The following is a 24,288-nucleotide window of genomic DNA, read 5'->3' as shown; positions in this document are numbered from 1 at the left end:
CTGCCTCGGGCACGGGTTTCAGTCTCCCCACCACACGGCTGCCTCGGGCATGGGTTTCAGTCTCCCCACCACACGGCTGCCTCGGGCATGGGTGTCAGTCTCCCCACCACACGGCTGCCTCGGGCATGGGTGTCAGTCTCCCCACCACACGGCTGCCTCGGGCATGGGTGTCAGTCTCCCCACCACACGGCTGCCTCGGGCACGGGTTTCAGTCTCCCCACCACACGGCTGCCTCGGGCACGGGTGCCTCAGTCTCCCCACCACACGGCTGCCTCGGGCATGGGTTTCAGTCTCCCCACCACACGGCTGCCTCGGGCATGGGTTTCAGTCTCCCCACCACACGGCTGCCTCGGGCATGGGTGTCAGTCTCCCCACCACACGGCTGCCTCGAGCATGGGTGTCAGTCACATGGGTTTCAGTCTCCCCACCACACGGCTGCCTCGGGCATGGTTTCAGTCACATGGGTTTCAGTCACACCACTACCTCTGTTTAAATGCACTCTGAAGTAGACCCCAGAAAACTGAATCCAAAACCCACCTCCATTCAACTTAAGTTTCAAGGCATCAAAACATCTCGCTTTTTATTTCCCAGAGAGGTCTGAAGTTCGTAAGAAGACAATGGATACATTCAAACGATGAGCCGATCAACTTCTATGTCCCACTGCCTTAATACTGTACACAACAGTTAGATTTACAGTTTGAAAAACGGTCAAAAGTGAACCGTGTTTTTTTCTTGGCCCTGACAAATCATTTCTATAAATAAAAGAGCAAACGTAAACACATCACAGTTAACTTTTTGTTGTTGTTGCTATGCATTAACGTTCCTTTCAGAAAAATACATTTTCATTTATTCATTGTAGGTCCCCACATAAATAGGAATGATAAAAAAAAAACAAGGGCAAAACAAGACAAATCGATATTCATTTTTTTAAGCAGCCATAATTGTAAAAAGGTTTTGAGATCCACCACCCGGTAAACCTGCGTTTAGTTAGCGAGTTACAAACCAGCAGCCATTTCTGTCTCTTTATCAAACCTTTTCTTAATCATAAGAAATGACTGTGTGATGACAACTGTTCTTCCAATTAAAATAAATGTAAAAAAAACAGCACCATCTATGGGATTATATCTGTCTGGTAAATCACCTACTGCATTGTCCTTCTGGATCGATTCCTAACCAATTAAACTCTTCCCTTCGGTGTGTTTCACCATCCCCAGAAAAACTAAAACGACTCTCAGCCCTTAAAGAAAAGAGGAATCGTAGGGGCCCCACTTACAACACATAAAATAAAAGCAGATTTCCTTCCCTCAATACTGTGACTGAATTGGGCAGGTTTCCAGTTACATCATATAGTTTCTTCAGTGAACACCTTGAGGAATGAAGGACAGAGGGAAAGATGTGTGTGAATTCATGAAATAAAACAATGTCCTGTCTGTACTTCCTAGTCCAACTCCACTGAAGACAGAACAAAGAACAGCAGTCTTCTGGCTCTGTATACTGTAGTCTATGGGACAGGGAGGCTGAGTGATGGGACTATGCTGGGCTCTATATACTGTAGTCTATGGGACAGGGAGGCTGAGTGATACTGTAGTCTATGGGACAGGGAGGCTGAATGATGAGACTATGCTGGGCTCTATATACTGTAGTCTATGGGACAGGGAGGCTGAGTGATGAGACTATGCTGGGCTCTATATACTGTAGTCTATGGGACAGGGAGGCTGAATGATGAGACTATGCTGGGCTCTATATACTGTAGTCTATGGGACAGGGAGGCTGAATGATGAGACTATGCTGGGCTCTATATACTGTAGTCTATGGGACAGGGAGGCTGAGTGATGGGACTCTATATACTGTAGTCTATGGGACAGGGAGGCTGAATGATGAGACTATGCTGGGCTCTATATACTGTAGTCTATGGGACAGGGAGGCTGAGTGATGGTTTTACTCTATACTGTAGTCTATGGGACAGGGAGGCTGAATGATGAGACTATGCTGGGCTCTATATACTGTAGTCTATGGGACAGGGAGGCTGAGTGATGGGACTCTATATACTGTAGTCTATGGGACAGGGAGGCTGAGTGATGGGACTCTATATACTGTAGTCTATGGGACAGGGAGGCTGAATGACGGGATACATCCCAAAGCTTCCTAATAGAATTGCGAATGGAAGTGGTTGGTTTTACCCCCTACGACCAGAGTCTGAGATCACAGCGAATGGAAGTGGTTGGTTTTACCCCCTACGACCGGAGTCTGAGATCACAGCGAATGGAAGTGGTTGGTTTTACCCCCTACGACCAGAGTCTGAGGTCACAGCGAATGGAACCCCTGAATTCCTTTGGACATAAATTATATGGCAATGACTTAAAAAAAACATTATTATTATTTTTGTTTTTAAATCAACAACCGATTTCTTGTGAGTAACTACTGTAAGTTATGTTTTTGTATGTGTGTATGGTGTGTGTGTGCCAAGGGCTTCTCCTGTGGAGTCGTCTCAGGGTAGACGGCGGTCCTTCTTGGTTAGCAGGTAACACTGGATGGTTCTCAGGCGGTCCTTGGCAGGGGCAAACTCTGGCTGCAGCTCCAGAGTGGACTCATACCAGCGCATGGCCTTCTCAAACTCCTCCTGGAGAGACACACACACACACACACACCAGTGAACAAGGAATAATAAATACAACTGATCAGTATTTACACAAATTACCACAATTCATACTCATGTCATCATTTGACACAGCAGCATTAGCAGCAGCATTAGCATTCTTCAACACACCCCCCTGACACGCAACCAGCATAAGATTCCACACACACACACACTTACCAATACCAGCATAAATAACCTGCTTCACAACCACTGACACTTGAAGGGAATTAAGCACCTAAACCAGACGACAGACCATGAACCAGACGGCAGACCCTGAACCAGACGACAGACCCTGAACCAGACGACAGACCCTGAACCAGACGACAGACCCTGAACCAGACCCTGAACCAGACGGCAGACCCTGAACCACGAACCAGACGACAGACCCTGAACCACGAACCAGACGACAGACCCTGAACCAGACGACAGACCCTGAACCAGACGACAGACCCTGAACCAGACGACAGACCCTGAACCAGACGACAGACCCTGAACCAGACGGCAGACCCTGAACCAGACCCTGAACCAGACGGCAGACCCTGAACCAGACGGAAGACCCTGAACCAAACGGCAGACCATGAACCACGAACCAGACGACAGACCATGAACCAGACGACAGACCCTGAACCAGACGGCAGACCCTGAACCAGATGGCAGACCCTGAACCAGACGGCAGACCCTGAACCAGACGGCAGACCCTGAACCAGACGGCAGACCCTGAACCAGACGGCAGACCCTGAACCAGACGGCAGACCCTGAACCAGACGGCAGACCCTGAACCAGACCCTGAACCAGACGGCAGACCCTGAACCAGACGGCAGACCATGAACCAGACGGCAGACCATGAACCACGAACCAGACGACAGACCCTGAACCAGACAACAGACAGACCTAAACCAGACGACAGACCCTGAACCAGACGACTCATGGTCAGGCCATGACAACAATGCTGGTCCGTTCCCATGGTGGTGGGCTCACCATGGCGATGTAGACGTTGGCGAGGGTGAAGTGGTTGACAACGAAGTGCGGGGCGATCTCCACAGCCATGCGGGCCACGGTCAGAGCGTCCTCCCACAGCCGCGCGTTCTGGAAGATGTTGGCCAGGCTGATCAGAGGTACATCCTGAGAGGGAGGGCGGGGAAGGAGGGAGGGAAGGAGAGAGAGATACTGAATTATCACACAGCCCTAAAGCACAGGGTCATGTTCAGCAGTTCACACAGTAGAAAGATGTTTTGCAAAGGAAAACAAACGTGTGTGTTAATATTGGGCAAGTCTCAGTCCATGTTACCTTCATGTGGTGCGGGGCGTAGTGGAGGGCTTGGCGTAGGCAGTCGATGGCCCTCTTGCCCTGACCCTTCACCCTCCAGTAGAGAGCAGACATGCTGGACAAGACCCACGATGTCTGGTTCTGCTCAGGAGAGGAGAGACTTTCATTTGTCTGCATCTTTATACTGCCGGAAGATGCTGTGATTTGGGTGAAACAGGGTTGTAGACTAGCCTGACGGGCAGCTGCCACCTCCACAAACACCTACCTTCTCCAAGACCTTGGCGATGCGCGTGCCCACCTGCTCAAAGGACTGAGGGGAGAATTTATCTTTGCCCAGATTCTGTAGAACCTGAATGACAAACGGAAATCCGGTTGAGGATCATGACAGAACAGTGAAATGATAAAGACTGGTGAGATGTGAGTGACTCTGTCCCCTCCCTCTCAGAGTTGACTCTCTCTGTCCCCTCCCTCTCAGAGTAGACTCTCTCTGCCCCCTCCCTCTCAGAGTAGACTCTCTCTGCCCCCTCCCTCTCAGAGTAGACTCACTCTGTCTCCTACCTCTCAGAGTAGACTCTCTCTGTCCCCTACCTCTCAGAGTAGACTCCCTCTGTCCCCTACCTCTCAGAGTAGACTCCCTCTGTCTCCTACCTCTCAGAGTAGACTCGCTCTGTCTCCCTACCTCTCTGAGTTGACTCGCTCTGTCTCCTACCTCTCTGAGTTGACTCTCTCTGTCTCCTACCTCTCAGAGTAGACTCTCTCTGTCTCCTACCTCTCAGAGTAGACTCGCTCTGTCCCCTACCTCTCTGAGTTGACTCTCTCTGTCCCCTACCTCTCTGAGTTGACTCTCTCTGTCCCCTCCCTCTCAGAGTAGACTCTCTCTGTCCCCTCCCTCTCAGAGTAGACTCTCTGTCTCCTACCTCTCTGAGTTGACTCTCTCCGGTGTAGTGGATGGCGGCGCGGTTGGCCACGCCAGCCAGGTGGTCCAGGGTGTGCATGCTGGCAGCCAGGTTGGCGTTGCACAATGGCTCCACCGCAGGCTCCTGGAGTGGAGTGGTAAAGTCTATGTGTTCCGTGATGCTGCGGAGGGAGGGGGGAAGCGAGAGAACAGCGGGGGAGGGGGGAAACGAGAGAACAGCGGGGGAGCGGGGAAACGAGACAACAGCGGGGGAGTGGGGAAACGAGAGAACAGCGGGGGAGGGGGGGAAACGAGACAACAGCGGGGGAGGGGGGAAACGAGACAACAGCGGGGGAGGGGGGAAACGAGACAACAGCGGGGGAGGGGGGAAACGAGACAACAGCGGGGGAGTGGGGAAACGAGACAACAGCGGGGGAGGGGGGAAACGAGAGAACAGCGGGGGAGTGGGGAAACGAGACAACAGCGGGGGAGGGGGGAGCGAGACAACAGCGGGGGAGGGGGGAAACGAGACAACAGCGGGGGAGGGGGGAAACGAGACAACAGCGGGGGAGGGGGGAAACGAGACAACAGCGGGGGAGGGGGAAACGAGAGAACAGCGGGGGGAGGGGGGAAACGAGAGAACAGCGGGGGAGGGGGAAACGAGAGAACAGCGGAGGGAGGAGGGAATAGAACTTTAGACATTTTTCTAATTAAAAAGTGGCTTTGGATGATAAGAAGATATTTATTTTGCCAAAATGTTGCACTATCTCCTTCCCCAGAGTCAGATAAAGTCATGGTTACCACTGTTATGTGTACAGTTTGGAGGAAGTTGAAGGTAGTTTTATTTACTACAGTAGACTTCCTGTCACTGGGCTAGTGAGCAATGGCTCCAGACACGACCGTGCTTCATACGGCACAGAGACATACAAATGGTATCCAAGAGTTCATCTTAACAGTGTAAATACATATATTTTTTAAAGAGTTTAAAACTCCTACTATCCCTTTAAGTCCTAATAAAGTGAATCCCAACTGACTTCAGTGGCAGTCAACATTTTACTAGTTTATTAGTTAGTTGAATCAGCTGTCAGTGCAGGGTTGGAACAATGTGGACCGGGAGGTCGATTCCCCAGGGGAGGGTTGGAACAATATGGACCGGGAGGTAGATTCCACAGGGGAGGGATGGAACAATGTGGACCGGGAGGTAGATTCCCCAGGGGAGGGTTGGAACAATGTGGACCGGGAGGTAGATTCCCCAGGGGAGGGTTGGAGCAATGTGGACTGGGAGGTAGATTCCCCAGGGGAGGGTTGGGAAACCACTGTCACAGACACACTATATATAGTTATCTATGAGATAACCAGAGTTCAAAGGTTGAATTTACAACACTGTCCTAACCCTTTACACAAGACAGACAGAGGTCAAAGGGGAAGGTTGGTACTGACTCGATGTTCTTGGCAGACACGGCCAGCCAGGTACTGGCCACGGTGGTGAGGTCTACCCTGCGTGTTCGCTGGCACTCCTCTGGCCCCGGCCAGCCCAGACCGGTATAGTCCCTCCATCGCCCTACACACACACACATACACATACACACACCTTTCTTAGTATGGTTCAATGATGATGACTAAGAGAACTGTCTTTATGGGAGAATCTCAAATTGTATTTCCTTGATTCCTCACATCCTTCTCAGAACCCATTGGATGTTAAAGTCAGAGGTCCCTCCCAACTGGCCTTCTTCTCCAATGGGTTTTGAGGAGGCGGCGAGAGGTCACGAGGAGTCAAGTAAATACAATTGAGATTGTCAGTGTGAGTTTGTCTGTGAGCATGCAGGCTGTTTATTACCTGAGGGCCCGGGGGAAGGGATGGTGGGGCCGCTGATCTCCAGAACAGAGTGGCCTCCAGGGAGCAGTGTCTCCCCCTGCAGGGTGTCCTCAGCACTGCCCCAGACCTCAGGGCTGTCCGCCTTGGGCTTCCTCACACGCTTCACCTGGAATGTGATCTGTGGAGGACCAGGAACACAGAGAGGAGGGGGGGGGATGTTGGGCTGGGGCCTGGCTACTGTTTGGACAGAACTTATTATACATCATGGTAGTTACTCAGGACATGTACCACTCAGCCCCCTGTCTGTCTCTATATTACATCATGGTAGTTACTCAGGACAGGACATGTACCACTCAGCCCCCTGTCTGTCTCTATATTACATCATGGTAGTTACTCAGGACAGGACATGTACCACTCAGCCCCCTGTCTGTCTCTATATTACATCATGGTAGTTACTCAGTACATGTACCACTCAGCCTCCTGTCTGTCTCTATATTACATCATGGTAGTTACTCAGGACAGGACATGTACCACTCAGCCCCCTGTCTGTTTCTATATTACATCATGGTAGTTACTCAGGACAGGACATGTACCACTCAGCCCCCTGTCTGTTTCTATATTACATCATGGTAGTTACTCAGGACAGGACATGTACCACTCAGCCCCCTGTCTGTTTCTATATTACATCATGGTAGTTACTCAGGACATGTACCACTCAGCCCCCTGTCTGTCTCTATATTACATCATGGTAGTTACTCAGGACATGTACCACTCAGCCCCCTGTCTCTCTCTATATTACATCATGGTAGTTACTCAGGACATGTACCACTCAGCCCCCTGTCTGTCTCTATATTACATCATGGTAGTTACTCAGTACATGTACCACTCAGCCCCCTGTCTCTCTCTATATTACATCATGGTAGTTACTCAGTACATGTACCACTCAGCCCCCTGTCTGTTTCTATATTACATCATGGTAGTTACTCAGGACATGTACCACTCAGCCCCCTGCCTGTCTCTATATTACATCATGGTAGTTACTCAGTACATGTACCACTCAGCCTCCTGTCTGTCTCTATATTACATCATGGTAGTTACTCAGGACAGGACATGTACCACTCAGCCCCCTGTCTGTTTCTATATTACATCATGGTAGTTACTCAGGACAGGACATGTACCACTCAGCCCCCTGTCTGTTTCTATATTACATCATGGTAGTTACTCAGGACAGGACATGTACCACTCAGCCCCCTGTCTGTTTCTATATTACATCATGGTAGTTACTCAGGACATGTACCACTCAGCCCCCTGTCTGTCTCTATATTACATCATGGTAGTTACTCAGGACATGTACCACTCAGCCCCCTGTCTCTCTCTATATTACATCATGGTAGTTACTCAGGACATGTACCACTCAGCCCCCTGTCTGTCTCTATATTACATCATGGTAGTTACTCAGTACATGTACCACTCAGCCCCCTGTCTCTCTCTATATTACATCATGGTAGTTACTCAGTACATGTACCACTCAGCCCCTTGTCTGTCTCTATATTACATCATGGTAGTTTCTCAGGACAGGACATGTACCACTCAGCCCCTTGTCTGTCTCTATATTACATCATGGTAGTTACTCAGTACATGTACCACTCAGCCCCCTGTCTGTTTCTATATTACATCATGGTAGTTACTCAGGACATGTACCACTCAGCCCCCTGTCTGTCTCTATATTACATCATGGTAGTTACTCAGGACAGGACATGTACCACTCAGCCCCCTGTCTGTTTCTATATTACATCATGGTAGTTACTCAGGACATGTACCACTCAGCCCCCTGTCTGTCTCTATATTACATCATGGTAGTTACTCAGGACAGGACATGTACCACTCAGCCCCCTGTCTGTTTCTATATTACATCATGGTAGTTACTCAGGACATGTACCACTCAGCCCCCTGTCTGTCTCTATATTACATCATGGTAGTTACTCAGTACATGTACCACTCAGCCCCCTGTCTGTCTCTATATTACATCATGGTAGTTTCTCAGGACAGGACATGTACCACTCAGCCCCCTGTCTGTCTCTATATTGCATCATGGTAGTTACTCAGGACAGGACATGTACCACTCAGCCCCCTGTCTGTCTCTATATTACATCATGGTAGTTACTCAGGACATGTACCACTCAGCCCCCTGTCTGTTTCTATATTACATCATGGTAGTTACTCAGGACATGTACCACTCAACCCCCTGCGTCTCTATATTACATCATGGTAGTTACTCAGGACATGTACCACTCAGCCCCCGGTCTGTCTCTATATTACATCATGGTAGTTACTCAAGACAGGACATGTACCACTCAGCCCCCTGCCTGTCTCTATATTACATCATGGTAGTTACTCAGGACATGTACCACTCAGCCCCCTGTCTGTCTCTATATTACATCATGGTAGTTACTCAGGACATGTACCACTCAGCCCCCGGTCTGTCTCTATATTACATAATGGTAGTTATTCAGTACATGTACCACTCAGCCCCCTGTGTCTCTATATTACATCATGGTAGTTACTCAGGACATGTACCACTCAGCCCCCTGTCTCTCTCTATATTACATCATGGTAGTTACTCAGGACAGGACATGTACCACTCAGCCCCCTGTCTGTCTCTATATTACATCATGGTAGTTTCTCAGGACAGGACATGTACCACTCAGCCCCCTGTCTGTCTCTATATTACATCATGGTAGTTACTCAGTACATGTACCACTCAGCCCCCTGTCTGTCTCTATATTACATCATGGTAGTTACTCAGTACATGTACCACTCAGCCTCCTGTCTGTCTCTATATTACATCATGGTAGTTACTCAGGACAGGACATGTACCACTCAGCCCCCTGTCTGTCTCTATATTACATCATGGTAGTTACTCAGTACATGTACCACTCAGCCTCCTGTCTCTCTCTATATTACATCATGATAGTTACTCAGGACAGGACACCTACCCACTCAGCCCCCTCGTCATCCTCACAGTTCCCGAAGCAGGGCCCTCCTCCGCTCCGGCCCGCTCCCATCACCCGGTCGTTCTTCAGCACGCGGATGCCCCTCAGGTCGCCTCGCTTGCCCCCCACGTCCATAGCCCCCTCGAAGGCTCCCATCAGCTCCTCCTTCAGCTGCCACTCCTCCTCATCCCTCTCTCCTCCTCCAGGCTGTTGGCTTGCCTCTCCAGAGCCGTTACTGTCCAGCACCACCTCTGTTACAAACAGAAAGGCAGGGAGGGTCCTGTTCATTAGGTACCAAACGGAAGAAAACGGACAGAAACAGGGAGGGTTTAACATGACATTTGTAGTTTTTCCGTTTCAAAACGTTTTGCTACAGTGCCCTAATGAACAGGACCCAGATGTTTGAGAATCTGAGTGTGCATAACTCCATGAACAGTTCTGTTCATTTGATTTCATACAGTCATAGTCCAAATCACAAGGGTCTTACTCTCAAACAGGAGGGCTTCCTCCACTGTGGAGACAGGCAGAGCCTGGGCAGCCGTGGTGGTGGGGTCCTCCTGCTGCTTCTGTCTACTGCCAGCCTCCCATTCATCTAGATGTAGAGTCACATCCTCCTCACCGACACACAAAGCACCCTCTGTTGACACACACACACAAAAGCCATCATCACACACACACAGAAACCAGAACTGGACCTCCTAGTGGAGACGGGTCTCTCTTGTAACCCTGCACCTTTTCACCTCTACATAGAAAGTGTGTGTGGAGGTTCTAAACATGGTGAGAGGGTTGGTGTCTGATTGGCAAATATAGACTTTTTTAAAAAGCAGCAGCAGCAGGACTATTTTTAACGGCTTCAATTATTGAGAGGAACATTTCTCCACTTAAATCACTTTCCTCTTTTCTCCACATTCTAGAGAGAAACACAGAGAGAGAGAAAGCGAGAGACACAGAGAGAGAGACAGAGAGAGAGAGACAGACAGAGAGAGAGACAGAGAGAGAGACAGAAAAAGAGACAGAAAGACAGAAAGAGACAGAAAGACAGAGAGAGACAGAAAGACAGAGAGAGACAGAAAGACAGAGAGAGACAGAAAGACAGAGAGAGACAGAAAGACAGAGAGAGACAGAAAGACAGAGGGAGACAGAGAGAGACAGAAAGAGACAGAGAGAGAGAGACAGAAAGAGACAGAAAGACAGAGAGAGACAGAAAGACAGAGAGACAGAAAGACAGAGAGAGACAGAAAGACAGAGAGAGACAGAAAGAGACAGAAAGCGAGAGAGAGACAGAAAGCGAGAGAGAGACAGAAAGCGAGAGAGAGACAGAAAGCGAGAGAGAGACAGAAAGCGAGAGAGAGACAGAAAGCGAGAGAGAGACAGAAAGCGAGAGAGAGACAGAAAGAGAGAGAGAGACAGAAAGAGAGAGAGAGACAGAAAGAGAGAGAGAGACAGACAGAAAGAGAGAGCAAAAATCTGAGGTTGGACTGCAGATAGACCTGGAATCTAACTCCAATACTGCAGCTGATCACCTGATTAATATTAAAGCCTTTAGACAAGATAGTCAGACAGAGGTCAAAGGTTGAATTTACAACACTGTCACCCCTTACACAAGACAGACAGAGGTCAAAAGGGGAAGGTTGGTACTGACAATAAAATAAGCCAAGTACCACTTATCCCAGGCCTCCCAAATTAATTTCCACAACAATGGACAATAAAGTATGGCATGAGAGGTGAACCGGGGCACTCACGCGGACATGGCGAGCGCTGCAGGTTGTAGAGGAATGGGTAGAACTGCAGGCATCGCAGAAGGGGCAGGCTGGCACGGCACTGGGCACAACTGGCAGAGAGAGCCAGGGTCTGGCGGAACAGGTCCAGGGCGCCCGTCACGTTGCCCTGGGCCAGATTCACGCTCACCAGGCTCAGGAGAGTGTGGGGCTGCAGGGGACCAGAGGAGAGCAGGGAAACAGAGTCATTAGAATGGATATCATTATATAACATCCCATTGGGACCATACTGTGGATATCATTACATAACATCCCATTAGAGAACACTGTGGATATCATTATATAACATCCCATTAGGACCATACTGTGGATATCATTATGTAACATCCCATTAGAGAACACTGTGGATATCATTACATAACATCCCATTAGAGAACACTGTGGATATCATTACATAACATCCCATTAGAGAACACTGTGGATATCATTACATAACATCCCATTAGAGAACACATTGTGGATATCATTACATAACATCCCATTAGAGAACACTGTGGATATCATTACATAATGAGAGAACACTGTGGATATCCTTACATAATGAGAGAACACTGTGGACATCATTAAATAACATCCCATTAGAGAACACTGTGGATATCATTACATAACATCCCATTGGAGAACACTGTGGATATCATTACATAACATCCCATTAGAGAACACTGTGGATATCATTACATAACATCCCATTAGAGAACACTGTGGATATCATTACATAACATCCCATTGGAGAACACTGTGGATATCATTACATAACATCCCATTAGAGAACACTGTGGATATCATTACATAACATCCCATTAGAGAACACTGTGGATATCATTACATAATGAGAGAACACTGTGGATATCCTTACATAATGAGAGAACACTGTGGACATCATTACATAACATCCCATTAGAGAACACTGTGGATATCCTTATATAACATCCCATTAGAGAACACTGTGGATATCATTACATAACATCCCATTAGAGAACACTGTGGATATCATTACATAACATCCCATTAGAGAACACTGTGGATATCATTACATAACATCCCATTAGAGAACACTGTGGATATCATTACATAATGAGAGAACACTGTGGATATCCTTACATAATGAGAGAACACTGTGGACATCATTACATAACATCCCATTAGAGAACACTGTGGATATCATTACATAACATCCCATTGGAGAACACTGTGGATATCATTACATAACATCCCATTAGAGAACACTGTGGATATCATTACATAACATCCCATTAGAGAACACTGTGGATATCATTACATAACATCCCATTAGAGAACACTGTGGATATCATTACATAATGAGAGAACACTGTGGATATCATTACATAACATCCCATTAGAGTACACTGTGGATATCATTACATAACATCCCATTAGAGAACACTGTGGATATCATTACATAACATCCCATTAGAGAACACTGTGGATATCATTACATAACATCCCATTAGAGGACACTGTGGATATCATTACATAACATCCCATTAGAGAAAACTGTGGATATCATTACATAACATCCCATTAGAGAACACTGTGGATATCATTACATAACATCCCATTAGAGGACACTGTGGATATCATTACATAACATCCCATTAGAGAACACTGTGGATATCATTACATAACATCCCATTAGAGGACACTGTGGATATCATTACATAACATCCCATTAGAGAACACTGTGGATATCATTACATACCATCCCATTAGAGAACACTGTGGATATCATTACATAATGAGAGAACACTGTGGATATCATTACATAACATCCCATTAGAGAACACTGTGGATATCATTACATAACATCCCATTAGAGAACACTGTGGATATCATTACATAACATCCCATTAGAGAACACTGTGGACATCATTACATAACATCCCATTAGAGAACACTGTGGATATCATTACATAACATCCCATTAGAGAAGACTGTGGATATCATTACATAACATCCCATTAGAGAACACTGTGGATATCATTACATAACATCCCATTAGAGAACACTGTGGATATCATTACATAACATCCCATTAGAGGACACTGTGGATATCATTACATAATGAGAGAACACTGTGGATATCATTACATAACATCCCATTAGAGAACACTGTGGATATCCTTACATAATGAGAGAACACTGTGGACATCATTACATAACATCCCATTAGAGAACACTGTGGATATCATTACATAACATCCCATTAGAGAACACTGTGGATATCATTACATAACATCCCATTAGAGAACACTGTGGATATCATTACATAACATCCCATTAGAGAACACTGTGGATATCATTACATAACATCCCATTAGAGAACACTGTGGATATCATTACATAACATCCCATTAGAGGACACTGTGGATATCATTACATAACATCCCATTGGAGAACACTGTGGATATCATTACATAATGAGAGAACACTGTGGATATCATTACATAACATCCCATTAGAGGACACTGTGGACAACTCCTAAAGGTGCTGTGTGACACTTTAAAACTGGTTTAATTGAACCTTTATTTAACCAGGCAAGTCAATTAAGAACAAATTCTTATTTACAATGACGGCCTACCCCGGCCAACGCTGGGCCAATTGTGCGCCACCCTATGGGACTCCCAATCACGCCCGGATGTGATACAGTCTGGATTCGAACCAGGGACTGTAGTGACTCCTTTTGCACCGAGACGCAGTGCGCCACTGTAAGAAAAGGTGTGTGTGTGTGTGTGTGTGTGTGTGTGTGTGTGTGTGTACACCTCGGAGGTGTTGAGAACCAAGGTGTCCTCCAGCAGTGTGCAATTTGATTGTTACGTGGAGCAGACCATTGCTGAAATACCAGTCCATCGTATCCTACTAGAACAGCCTCAGATATAGCTGCAAGCTGTTAGTAGTCCTGATATTTGGCAGTCTCAGCCAGGTACAACACCTGACAGTGCGTGGCCTGCAGGCCTGCCTAAGACTCGAGCACAGCAGAGGGCTAGGAACTGCTCCTTGTCAGCTGTTAGGGGTCGCCTGGCTGTCTGGAGAACAAGGTGCTTTCTGTATCCTTAAGTGTCCGCGCATACAAAGACCTTTGAGATGTTTCAATCCTTCTGGAATGTAATGTGATTTGTGGATTTAAATAAAGCAGTTAAAAGTGTGTGTACCTCAGAGGCGTTGAGTGCCAGGGCGTCCTCCAGCAGAGTATGTGCCTGGGCGCTGAGGCCGTGGCGCAGAAGCAGATTGGCAGCGTTGACGAGGGGCAGGTGGCGCTGGGTGGGCGGAGCCGAGGCCAGGGAGTGGCGCAGACACTGCAGCGAGCTGGTACCGTTACCCTTCGCCCGCCAGAACAACGCCGCCTCGTTCTGGAGCAACCAGCCAGGGGCGCTAGCCTGGAGGAGAGGAGGATGTACACTGTCTGAAGACGGATCATTTCCTATTACAACTGTGGAAGGCTGTTCATTCTGACAGAACAGTCCAAAGCCATCGCATTTCTCAGGACAGTAGTGGAGGATATTTCTGATATGAAACAATGTTTCTCTGTTCTATGGCGCTCACCTTCTTCATGGCTTGGGCTATGCTGGCACCAGCCTGCTCCAAACTCCAGCCTCTGCTGCGAGACAGCAGTACCTGCACCCGCACACACACACACACACACACACACACAGGATCAGCACAGTGACACACTTCAACCCTGCTCCAGTGGGGCTGCTCTGTGGCTGACTCAGTGGTGCTCCCAGTGGTGAAGATGGGTACTGTGACAGAAAACACATTTCTGTTGTCTCTGTAAAATGGATTAATAAAGATGGTATTGTATTGAATCCAAAGCCCAGTCTCTAAAATATATTGATGTTACAGACCACCTATCCAACACACGCACTGACCTGGGTGGCGTGAGGGTCTGGCAGCTCCTTGTCCTCCAAGGTCCAGCCCACAGAGGCAGGAAGGTCAGCTGGAGGGGGCTGGAGCACAGGGCCACAGTCTGGAGAAGCCAGGGAGGAGGGAGGGGGTCCGGTACCGTACAGCACCGTCTGCAGGCTGAACACACATCAGTGAGGTCAGCAAATACATGAATGTCATATCATATATCACATGTTACACAAACCATGCTGAGGAAGAGGCTCTACGAGTCAACACAATCGACCAGCACACACACGGCTTCAAGATACAACACACACCATGTTAGAAACAGGCACAAAAAGGTAGCATACACAAACAACCTGGCACACACAAACCCGAGGCCCAGTGTCTAACACGCTAACCCGGGGCCCAGTGTCTAACACGCTAACCCGAGGCCCAGTGTCTAACACGCTAACCCGGGGCCCAGTGTCTAACACGCTAACCCGGGGCCCAGTGTCTAACACGCTAACCCGGGGTCCAGTGTCTAACACGCTAACCCGGGGCCCAGTGTCTAACACGCTAACCCACTGGGGCGGCAGGGTAGCCTAGTGGTTAGAGCGTTGGACTAGTAACCGGAAGGTTGCGAGTTCAAACCCCCGAGCTGACAAGGTACAAATCTGTCGTTCTGCCCCTGAACAGGCAGTTAACCCACTGTTCCCAGGCCGTCATTGAAAATAAGAATTTGTTCTTAACTGACTTGCCTGGTTAAATAAAGGTAAAATAAAAAAAAATAAAAATAAAAACCCGGGGCCCAGTGTCTAACACGCTAACCCGGGGCCCAGTGTCTAACACACTAACCCGGGGCCCAGTGTCTAACACACTAACCTGGGGCCCAGTGTCTAACACACTAACCTGGGGCCCAGTGTCTAACACACTAACCTGGGGCCCTGTGTCTCAGGTGGGAGGTAGAAGGTGGGTAGTAGGTGGGCGGGGGGGATGACAGGAAACTCATCAGCACAGTCTGCCCTCCGAGGCCACAGCAGCCTCTGAATGTCCTACAGACAAAACACACGCAGTCAGCTCCACAGAACCTTTAGACTGCCCTGCCAACACAGCACAAAGCCCACTATCCACACACACTAATAAATCCTGCTAAACACACACACACAGTCTGAACTCACTTCGGTGGGGGAGGCCTGGTGGCCCCAGAGGGCTGCAGGCTCAGGGTCTCCGGACACGGAGGGGTGGAGGTGTGAGCTGGTGGTCTGGTTGGTGCTCGGCTCCGACACCAGAGCAACGCTGCCCGCCACAGAGACCTCCTCTCCAAACTGGATGTGGTGGACGTGCTCAAACAGGTCTCCACGGTGATAACGCACCGGCAGGTCCAAGGGGCAGAACAGGCTGCTCTGTTGTTGGCCCAGACGACACATCTGGTGGTTGCCTGAACAAAACAACTCATTATTGATGCACTATTTTATGTTTACCAAGGTGAATAGACAGAATTAACTGACCAGCTCTAAATGGACATATTAATTTATATAAAACTCAAATCAAATGTTATTGGTCACATACACATGGTTAGCAGATGTTATTGGTTACCAGATGTTATTGGTCACATACACATGTTTAGTAGATGTTATTGGTTACCAGATGTTATTGGTCACATACACATGTTTAGTAGATGTTATTGGTCACATACACATGGTTAGCAGATGTTAATGCGAGTGTAGAGAAATGCTTGAGGTTCTAGTTCCGACAGTGCAGTAATATCTAACAAGTAATCTAACAATCCCCCCCAACAACTACCTTATACACACACAATCTAAAGGAGTGAATGAGAATATGTAAGTATATGGATGAACGATGGCTGCTCATCCATATACACTGTTTGTATTTGTGTGTATCTGTGAGTGTGTATTGCGCTTGTGTGTGTGTATTGTATTCAAGTGTGTGTATTGCATGTGAGTGTGTATGTATATTGTGTGCGAGTGTGTGTGTTTATTGTGTGTGAGTGTGTGTGTGTATATATTGTGTGCGAGTGTGTGTGTTTATTGTGTGTGAGTGTGTGTGCGTATATATTGTGTGCGAGTGTGTGTGAGTATATATTGCGTGCGAGTGTGTGTGTTTATTGTGTGTGAGTGTGTGTGTGTATATATTGTGTGCAAGTGTGTGTGTGTGAGTATATATTGCGTGCGAGTGTGTGTGTGTGTGTGTATAGCATCTCACCCAGCTGTGCCTCCTTGGCCATCTGGGTCTCGTGGATGATGTTGCGGAGGATCTGCTCTTCCTGCAGCAGCCTGTATTGGTCCAGGGCCTCCTGCTGACGCAGGTAGTGGTCATGCTGTTTCTGGTATTCCTTCAGCTCGTTCAGCGTGCGCTGCAGAGACCTGGGGGGTGTGACAGATCACATATAGCTAGCCCGAGGCCTACTGACAGGTCACTGTGCTGTTATACACCGAGTGTACAAAACATTAAGAACACCTTCCTAATATTGAGTGGCTCCCGTTGCCCTCAAGACAGACTCAATTCATGGGGACATGGACTCTACAAGGTGTTGAAAGCGTTCCACAGGGATGCTGACCCATGTTGACTCCAATGCTTCCCACAGTTGTGTCAAGTTGGCTGGATGTCCTTTGGGTGGTGGACCATTCTGTATACAAACAGGAAACTGTTGGACGTGAAAAACCCAGCAGCATTGCAGTTCTTGACACAAAGTTACTTCAATCTTTTGTCTTTACCCTCAATGGCACACATACACAATCCATGTCGGAACTGTCACAAGGCTTAACAATCCTTCTTTTAACCCGTCTCCTCTCCTTCATCTACACTGATTGAAGTGGATTTAACAGGTGACATCAATAAGGGATCATATCTTTCACCAGGATTCCCCTGGTCGGTCTGTCATGGAAAGAGCAGGTGTTCCTAATATTTTGTCGACTCAGGGTATTTTCAGCATTGTAACCTGTGCCATATGAAGAGGAAGTCTGTGTCCACAACAATACTTCCCTTCTCATCAAATCCCCTTCAAAAAGGTTCCTCACTCTCTGTGAACCTAACCACACCCTGAGCAGTGAGGCGCTGTGCCTTTACCTGTGTTGGGCCTCCAGGCGCTGCTCCAGTTTCTGCTGACAGAGGACGGCGTGCTTCCTCCTCAGGGCCTGCTCAAAGCCCGGCTGGGCCTGGAGAGCCTGCTCATAGCACAGCACTGAGTGGTTATACTCCCCCAGCATCTAAAGACAAAGAGGATAGAGGACAGGAGGTAGAGACAGACAGAGATAAATAATCTATTAGAGATGATTCACTCGTCTAGTATAAATGGAGAGAGAACTGAAGGTCAGGGCCGGTAACATTGACAATAAATCAGCAGGAATACACTTCCTGAGCACCTGGAGAAAACCATGCCAACAAGCACTGCAGTCACATCCTACATCCATATTCACTGCATAACTGTTGGATAAATTATTGCTATACTCCAGTTTTGTAAAAAATCTTAGTGTCAGTGTATCATCCTAGTGCATCATCCTAGTGTCAGTGTACCAGCCTCGTGTCAGTGTATCAGCCTCGTGTCAGTGTATCAGCCTCGTGTCAGTGTATCAGCCTCGTGTCAGTGTATCAGTCTCGTGTATAAGCCTCCTGTCAGTGTATCAGCCTAGTGTATCATCCTAATGTCAGTGTATCAGCCTAGTGTCAGTGTATCAGCCTAGTGTCAGTGTATCAGCCTAGTGTATCAGCCTAGTGTCAGTGTATCATCCCAGTGTGAGTGTATCAGCCCAGTGTCAGTGTATCATCCTGGTGTATCAGCCTACTGTCAGTGTATCATCCTGGTGTATCAGCCTAGTGTCAGTGTATCATCCTGGTGTATCAGCCTAGTGTCAGTGTATCATCCTGGTGTATCAGCCTACTGTCAGTGTATCATCCTGGTGTATCAGCCTACTGTCAGTGTATCATCCCGGTGTATCAGCCTACTGTCAGTGTATCATTCCGGTGTATCAGCCTACTGTCAGTGTATCATTCCAGTGTAAGTGTATCATCCTCCTGTCAGTGTATCATCCTAGTGTATCATCCTACAGTAAGTGTATCATCCTCCTGTCAGTGTATCATCCTAGTGTATCCTCCTAGTGTAAGTGTATCATCCTCCTGTCAGTGTATCATCCTAGTGTATCATTCCAGTGTAAGTGTATCATCCTAGTGTATCATCCTACAGTAAGTGTATCATCCTACTGCCAGTGTATCATCCTAGTGTATCATCCTACTGTAAGTGTATCATCCTACTGTCAGTGTATCATCCTCCTGTCAGTGTATCATCCTAGTGTATCATCCTACTGCCAGTGTATCATCCTACTGTAAGTGTATCATCCTAGTGTATCATTCCAGTGTAAGTGTATTATCCTCCTGTCAGTGTATCATCCTAGTGTATCATCCTACTGCCAGTGTATCATCCTAGTGTATCATCCTACTGCCAGTGCATCATCCTAGTGTATCATCCTACTGTAAGTGTATCATCCTAGTGTATCATCCTACTTTCAGTGTATCATCCTCCTGTCAGTGTATCATCCTAGTGTATCATCCTACTGCCAGTGTATCATCCTAGGGTATCATCCTACTGTAAGTGTATCATCCTAGTGTATCATTCCAGTGTAAGTGTATTATCCTCCTGTCAGTGTATCATCCTACTGCCAGTGTATCATCCTAGTGTATCATCCTACTGTAAGTGTATCATCCTAGTGTATCATCCTACTGTCAGTGTATCATCCTAGTGTATCATCCTACTGTAAGTGTATCATCCTACTGTAAGTGTATCATCCTACTGTGTTGATGTAGTGAAAACATTAAAAGCAGACAGTATGTGAACAAAAACCAACACAACTCTACGTCAACGTCCCTCCAGAAATGTTAAAACGTAGTGGAAACAAATGTTCCAGAGCCACGTGTTCTATTTAAAGGCTAAGTTTGGTTTAAAATCACCTAATGCCTGCTTCCTTTATCGTCATTAGACATCCCTAAAAACTGACTTCGGTGTTCCTCAAGGGTCAGTGCTTGGACCCCTGCTGTTCTCTTGATAGATGCTAGTACCGTTTCACTACACACGATGTAGAATGGTGCCTCAATGGGAATGATAGAGCTGCAACTGTTGATGAAACCAGATGATGATGTCGTACAGCTAGCTTTCTGTGGTTTTGTCTGTCTTGTGTGTATTCCATCAGGAACCAACTTGGAAACAAGTGGAATCTCTTTAACGTGTTATCTCTTGGGTTGTATTCAGTGCATCTACTAGTGGTGCTATAACTCACTGCGTAGATGTTGCCCAGGGTGTAGTGGCTGGTGAGAAGGTCAGAGGTCAAATCCAGGGCAGTGTGAGCCACGATGGCAGCGTCAGCCGAGAAGTGGGCCCGATGCAGGATGTTGGCCATGTTCACCAGGGCCAGGTCCTTGTGCTGCCTGGATACACAACAGACAACGAGAATGGGACTTAAAACTCTTATATGATCCACTGTTTGAATGTTGAATAACCATAGCTGGGACATGTTCATTGGCCACCAACGGGCAGACAACATTATGGAATACTAGGACTTGTCCAATAAGAAAGGCTCATTTAGTTTTCCATTGCAAAGTGCTTTACATCGTGTGTCCTAATGAACATGACCCTGATGCCTGACAAGCTGAAGCCAGGGGCTGAGTTTTCCTTTGTTCGTACCTGGGTGAGAAGTGCAGGGCCCGGATCACACAGTCCACCGCCCGCCTGGGCTCATTCTTTATCCTCCAGTAGAACGACGCCAGGTTATACAGCACCCAGGATGAGGAGTTCTGGACAACACAACAAACAGGTCATCAAAAGGGAACTATATGAAAGTCAAACCCGAACACTATTAAAACAGTGACTGTCCATTTATAACATTGAACAAATCAGTGCATAAAAGTTCAAAGTAATCCCATACGGCTAAATGTAAACCAATAAAAACAGACCAGACAGTGTTGTTGAGGGTGAAGAGTGGCGATAGAGCGCAACATACCCTCAGCAGGCCCTGCTGGATGTGATGGCCCACCTCATCCATGCTGCGGCCCAGTTTGTGGGACAGGGAGCCAAAAATGGGGTCCTCTTTAGAGAGCAGAGGAGAAGTGAGGTTCACCTGTTCCTGCACGCCCTAGAAAACATAGACATATATGGCACAGATCCAGACATGTATGTGCAATCGCATTAACAAGCGGGTTTGCTTTCCCCTTCAACTCACCCGGAGATGCTGGAAACCGTGGATACTATATGGGAGCTCAAATACTCTGGCACAGTCAGGCTTCTCCAGATCCGGGGGTAGAGGGGACCTAAAATCTACATAATCCTCAGGGCTGAAAGAAACATCCATAGTCAAGGTCCAGGGAGCATTAGTGTAGTGTCCAGCAGAAGAGGGGGAACAAGAGCAGAAAAGGTAACAACCAGTGGTTGACTTGTATCATGTAGCTGTTTAAAATGCCTGTTGATGTAGGACATGCTGATCTAGATGTGAAAGACAAGCCATCATGGTTTATTCTATCAGAAATCTTTGTTGATTTCTCATCACCAGGGTGTCATCAATAATACTTGTTCTCTTGTAAACAACCTACGTTCTCCAATGTTCGAATATCACTTTGTGTGTTCTAATAATGACTTCTGACAGTATGTAAATACTTTCATTGTTTATTTGTGGGCGGCAGGCAGCCTAGTGGTTAGAGACTTGGGCCAGTAACCAGCAAGTAGCCTAGTGGTTAGAGCGATGGGCCAGTAACCAGCAGGTAGCCTAGTGGTTAGAGACTTGGGCCAGTAACCAGCAGGTAGCCTAGTGGTTAGAGCGATGGGCCAGTAACAGAAAGGTTGCTAGATCGAATCCCCGAGCTGACAAGGTAAAAATGTCGTTCTGCCCCTGAACAAGGCAGCTAAACCACTGTTCCTAGGCCGTCATTGTAAATAAGAATTTGTTCTTAACTGACTTGCCTAGTTAAATAAATGTTCAATTAAAACAAATATATACTTGTTTGTATAAAAGTTGATTTTGTTTTGTGCTGTAGTGTCATGACATATGTGACGTGATCATCCAATGCTTATATATTGTATGTTGTTGAAAATCTCCCAAAAAATGACTCATGTCATCGGTCAATGTCAATGATAAGATGAAGCCGTTTTGGAGCGCGACCAATGGATTCGTTACACGGCCCGGATGACATATGTCAACATCCCTTATCAGTGCTTCCCCTTGATAATGAGTTATGTGAGGGCACATTATTAGTAACAACCAAATGATTGGTCAAGAGTGCACAGCCTGGGCTTACCTGATGTCTTTACTCTCCAGGGAGATGTAGGTACCATCGTAGAGATCCAAGTCTCCCAGGGGTACTTTAGCCATGACACAGTCGGCATCCTCTTTATAGTGCCTCTGCTCCAAGCCCGTGTCCCTGTCCTCATTCTCCTCAATGTGAATCTTCTGAGCGACAAGCTGCTTCTGAACAAAGCAGGGGTCAGAGACATGAGATTCAGACCTTTCAGTGTGGCTTGATTTAGAAGCAATGCTATATCTCACTGGAACATAAAGAAAGGAAGACATGTTGCCCCATCTGATGTGATCCAATATATTCTTCAATAATCAATGAGTATTAAATGACTATTGAACAGCTGTGACTATTGGAGATATTGCATCTTTCAAGTAAGGGAGAGCACAGCAGTATAGATGTTTAACACAGTGGCCTTGGACTAACATTGTAAAACCAGGAAGTAGAGCAATAGGCTATGAGCACAGTGAGGTAGTCATTAAAAGATGATCATCACCTCTAACTTCTTCAGGTAGTTGACACGGGTCTCCTGTCGCATGAAGATGACAAGGTCATGTGGATGTTTAAGATTTAAAGGAGAGTCAACCTGCAAAAAAAATGAAAATGTTAGTCTTAAATTAAACAGTGACAGTACGTTTCCACTCTATGACTCGACCCCAAAGACTAAAGACCTCTGACCACAGTACACATGAAGTGAGACAACACCAAAACAGAATTGAGGCAGAGGAACCTGGCTGATTTGACACCGTAATTACGTAGTAGTAGCAGTTGGTAATCTTTGTTTTTTCCCCAATCCATCCATTTTAGATAGTTTGGTCACAGCTGAACAGAATGTCCATGGCTAAATAATCTGAACATTTAATGTCCTTCTAAACATCACTTGTAAGTGGATACTTTAGATTAGTTGTGTATAGCTACAAAGGTTACATCAAATATTATTTTATTTAAACCCCTATTATTTCTGGGCTTACATCAAGCCCGAAGCACAATTTTACATTCAATTCACTTAGCTTCGATGCAACCAAGAGAGTTTTGACATTGTGCTGGATGTCAAAACTATTGGTTGCATCAGAACTACTAGTTAGCTGGATGTGCCGACTCTGAGTCTGTCAGCTCTGTTGTGCCCATTTTATCTTTGAGCCCAGTAGCTAATTAGCTAGCTTGCCAACCTACTACCTACCAATCACCTATCACTAGTTTGCGTTATTTTAGATTTTCTAGGATGATTGGATGCCTTTAGCTAGTTAGAGCTAGCTAATATGTAAGTTAATTCTGGCTTACCCAGAGACCCCGTTCTCTAACTAACTTAGCTAACGTTATTTATCTAGGGGGTCAGCATTGCTGCATTACTGTGCTAGCAAAAGTCCCAGAGAGGAACTTATAAGTAGTTAATTGGCAATCGACAAGCTAGTATGAGCCTTCAGCCGTGTTAGCTAATGTTAGCAACAGTAAAGTCAAAGACACTGGTTCTACCTATATGTGATAAAATGGTTAGCTAGCTAGCAACATACGGTTATAAACACGGGCCGTTAACGTACTTGCTGTTGAATTTTTCCATCTTCAGTGACGACCCAGTGGGTGGTAGCTCCTCCGGGTTCGGCCAATATTATACAGAGTAGGATAAAAATCTTCCCTTGAACTGACACTTTTCGGGAAACGTTTACATAGGGCAGAGACCCAGAACTGATTTTCCTGAGGTCCGCCATTTTTCTGTCTTCTTTACAGATGTGTTGTGGCAGAAGAAGAAGAAGAAGAAGAAAAA

The 24,288-nt window shown here is 46.8% G+C and overlaps 1 protein-coding gene across 3 annotated transcripts; it reads right to left on the bottom strand.

Moving 5' to 3' along the window:
- Nucleotides 1–563: 563 nt before the first annotated feature.
- LOC139411691 (tetratricopeptide repeat protein 17-like) lies at nt 564–24,249 on the bottom strand. 3 transcript variants are annotated; one of them, XM_071158328.1, is made up of 24 exons: nt 24,065–24,249; nt 23,023–23,112; nt 22,530–22,699; nt 21,461–21,572; nt 21,242–21,373; nt 20,926–21,035; nt 20,522–20,669; nt 18,321–18,460; nt 17,457–17,617; nt 16,412–16,671; nt 16,170–16,285; nt 15,275–15,428; nt 14,949–15,020; nt 14,558–14,782; nt 11,352–11,538; nt 10,097–10,246; nt 9,613–9,860; nt 6,638–6,794; nt 6,241–6,361; nt 4,823–4,982; nt 4,171–4,254; nt 3,927–4,046; nt 3,617–3,760; nt 564–2,620 (listed from the first exon to the last, which is right to left on the bottom strand). In XM_071158328.1, the coding sequence occupies exons 1-24, from the start codon at nt 24,230–24,232 to the stop codon at nt 2,489–2,491; spliced, it is 3,561 nt and encodes a 1,186-aa protein (XP_071014429.1). In that variant the 5' UTR covers nt 24,233–24,249; the 3' UTR covers nt 564–2,488. The 3 variants fall into 3 exon arrangements, with proteins under 3 accessions (XP_071014429.1, XP_071014430.1, XP_071014431.1); XM_071158329.1 differs by having other exon boundaries at nt 2,261–2,620; nt 22,530–22,696; nt 24,065–24,237; XM_071158330.1 differs by having other exon boundaries at nt 2,261–2,620; nt 22,530–22,693; nt 24,065–24,237.
- Nucleotides 24,250–24,288: the final 39 nt, after the last annotated feature.

Source organism: Oncorhynchus clarkii, chromosome 6 (assembly GCF_045791955.1).
Source record: "Oncorhynchus clarkii lewisi isolate Uvic-CL-2024 chromosome 6, UVic_Ocla_1.0, whole genome shotgun sequence".
Lineage (NCBI taxonomy): Eukaryota > Metazoa > Chordata > Actinopteri > Salmoniformes > Salmonidae > Oncorhynchus > Oncorhynchus clarkii.
Note: the sequence above shows the minus strand (reverse complement) of the source record. Positions and strands in the feature narration are given on the sequence as shown.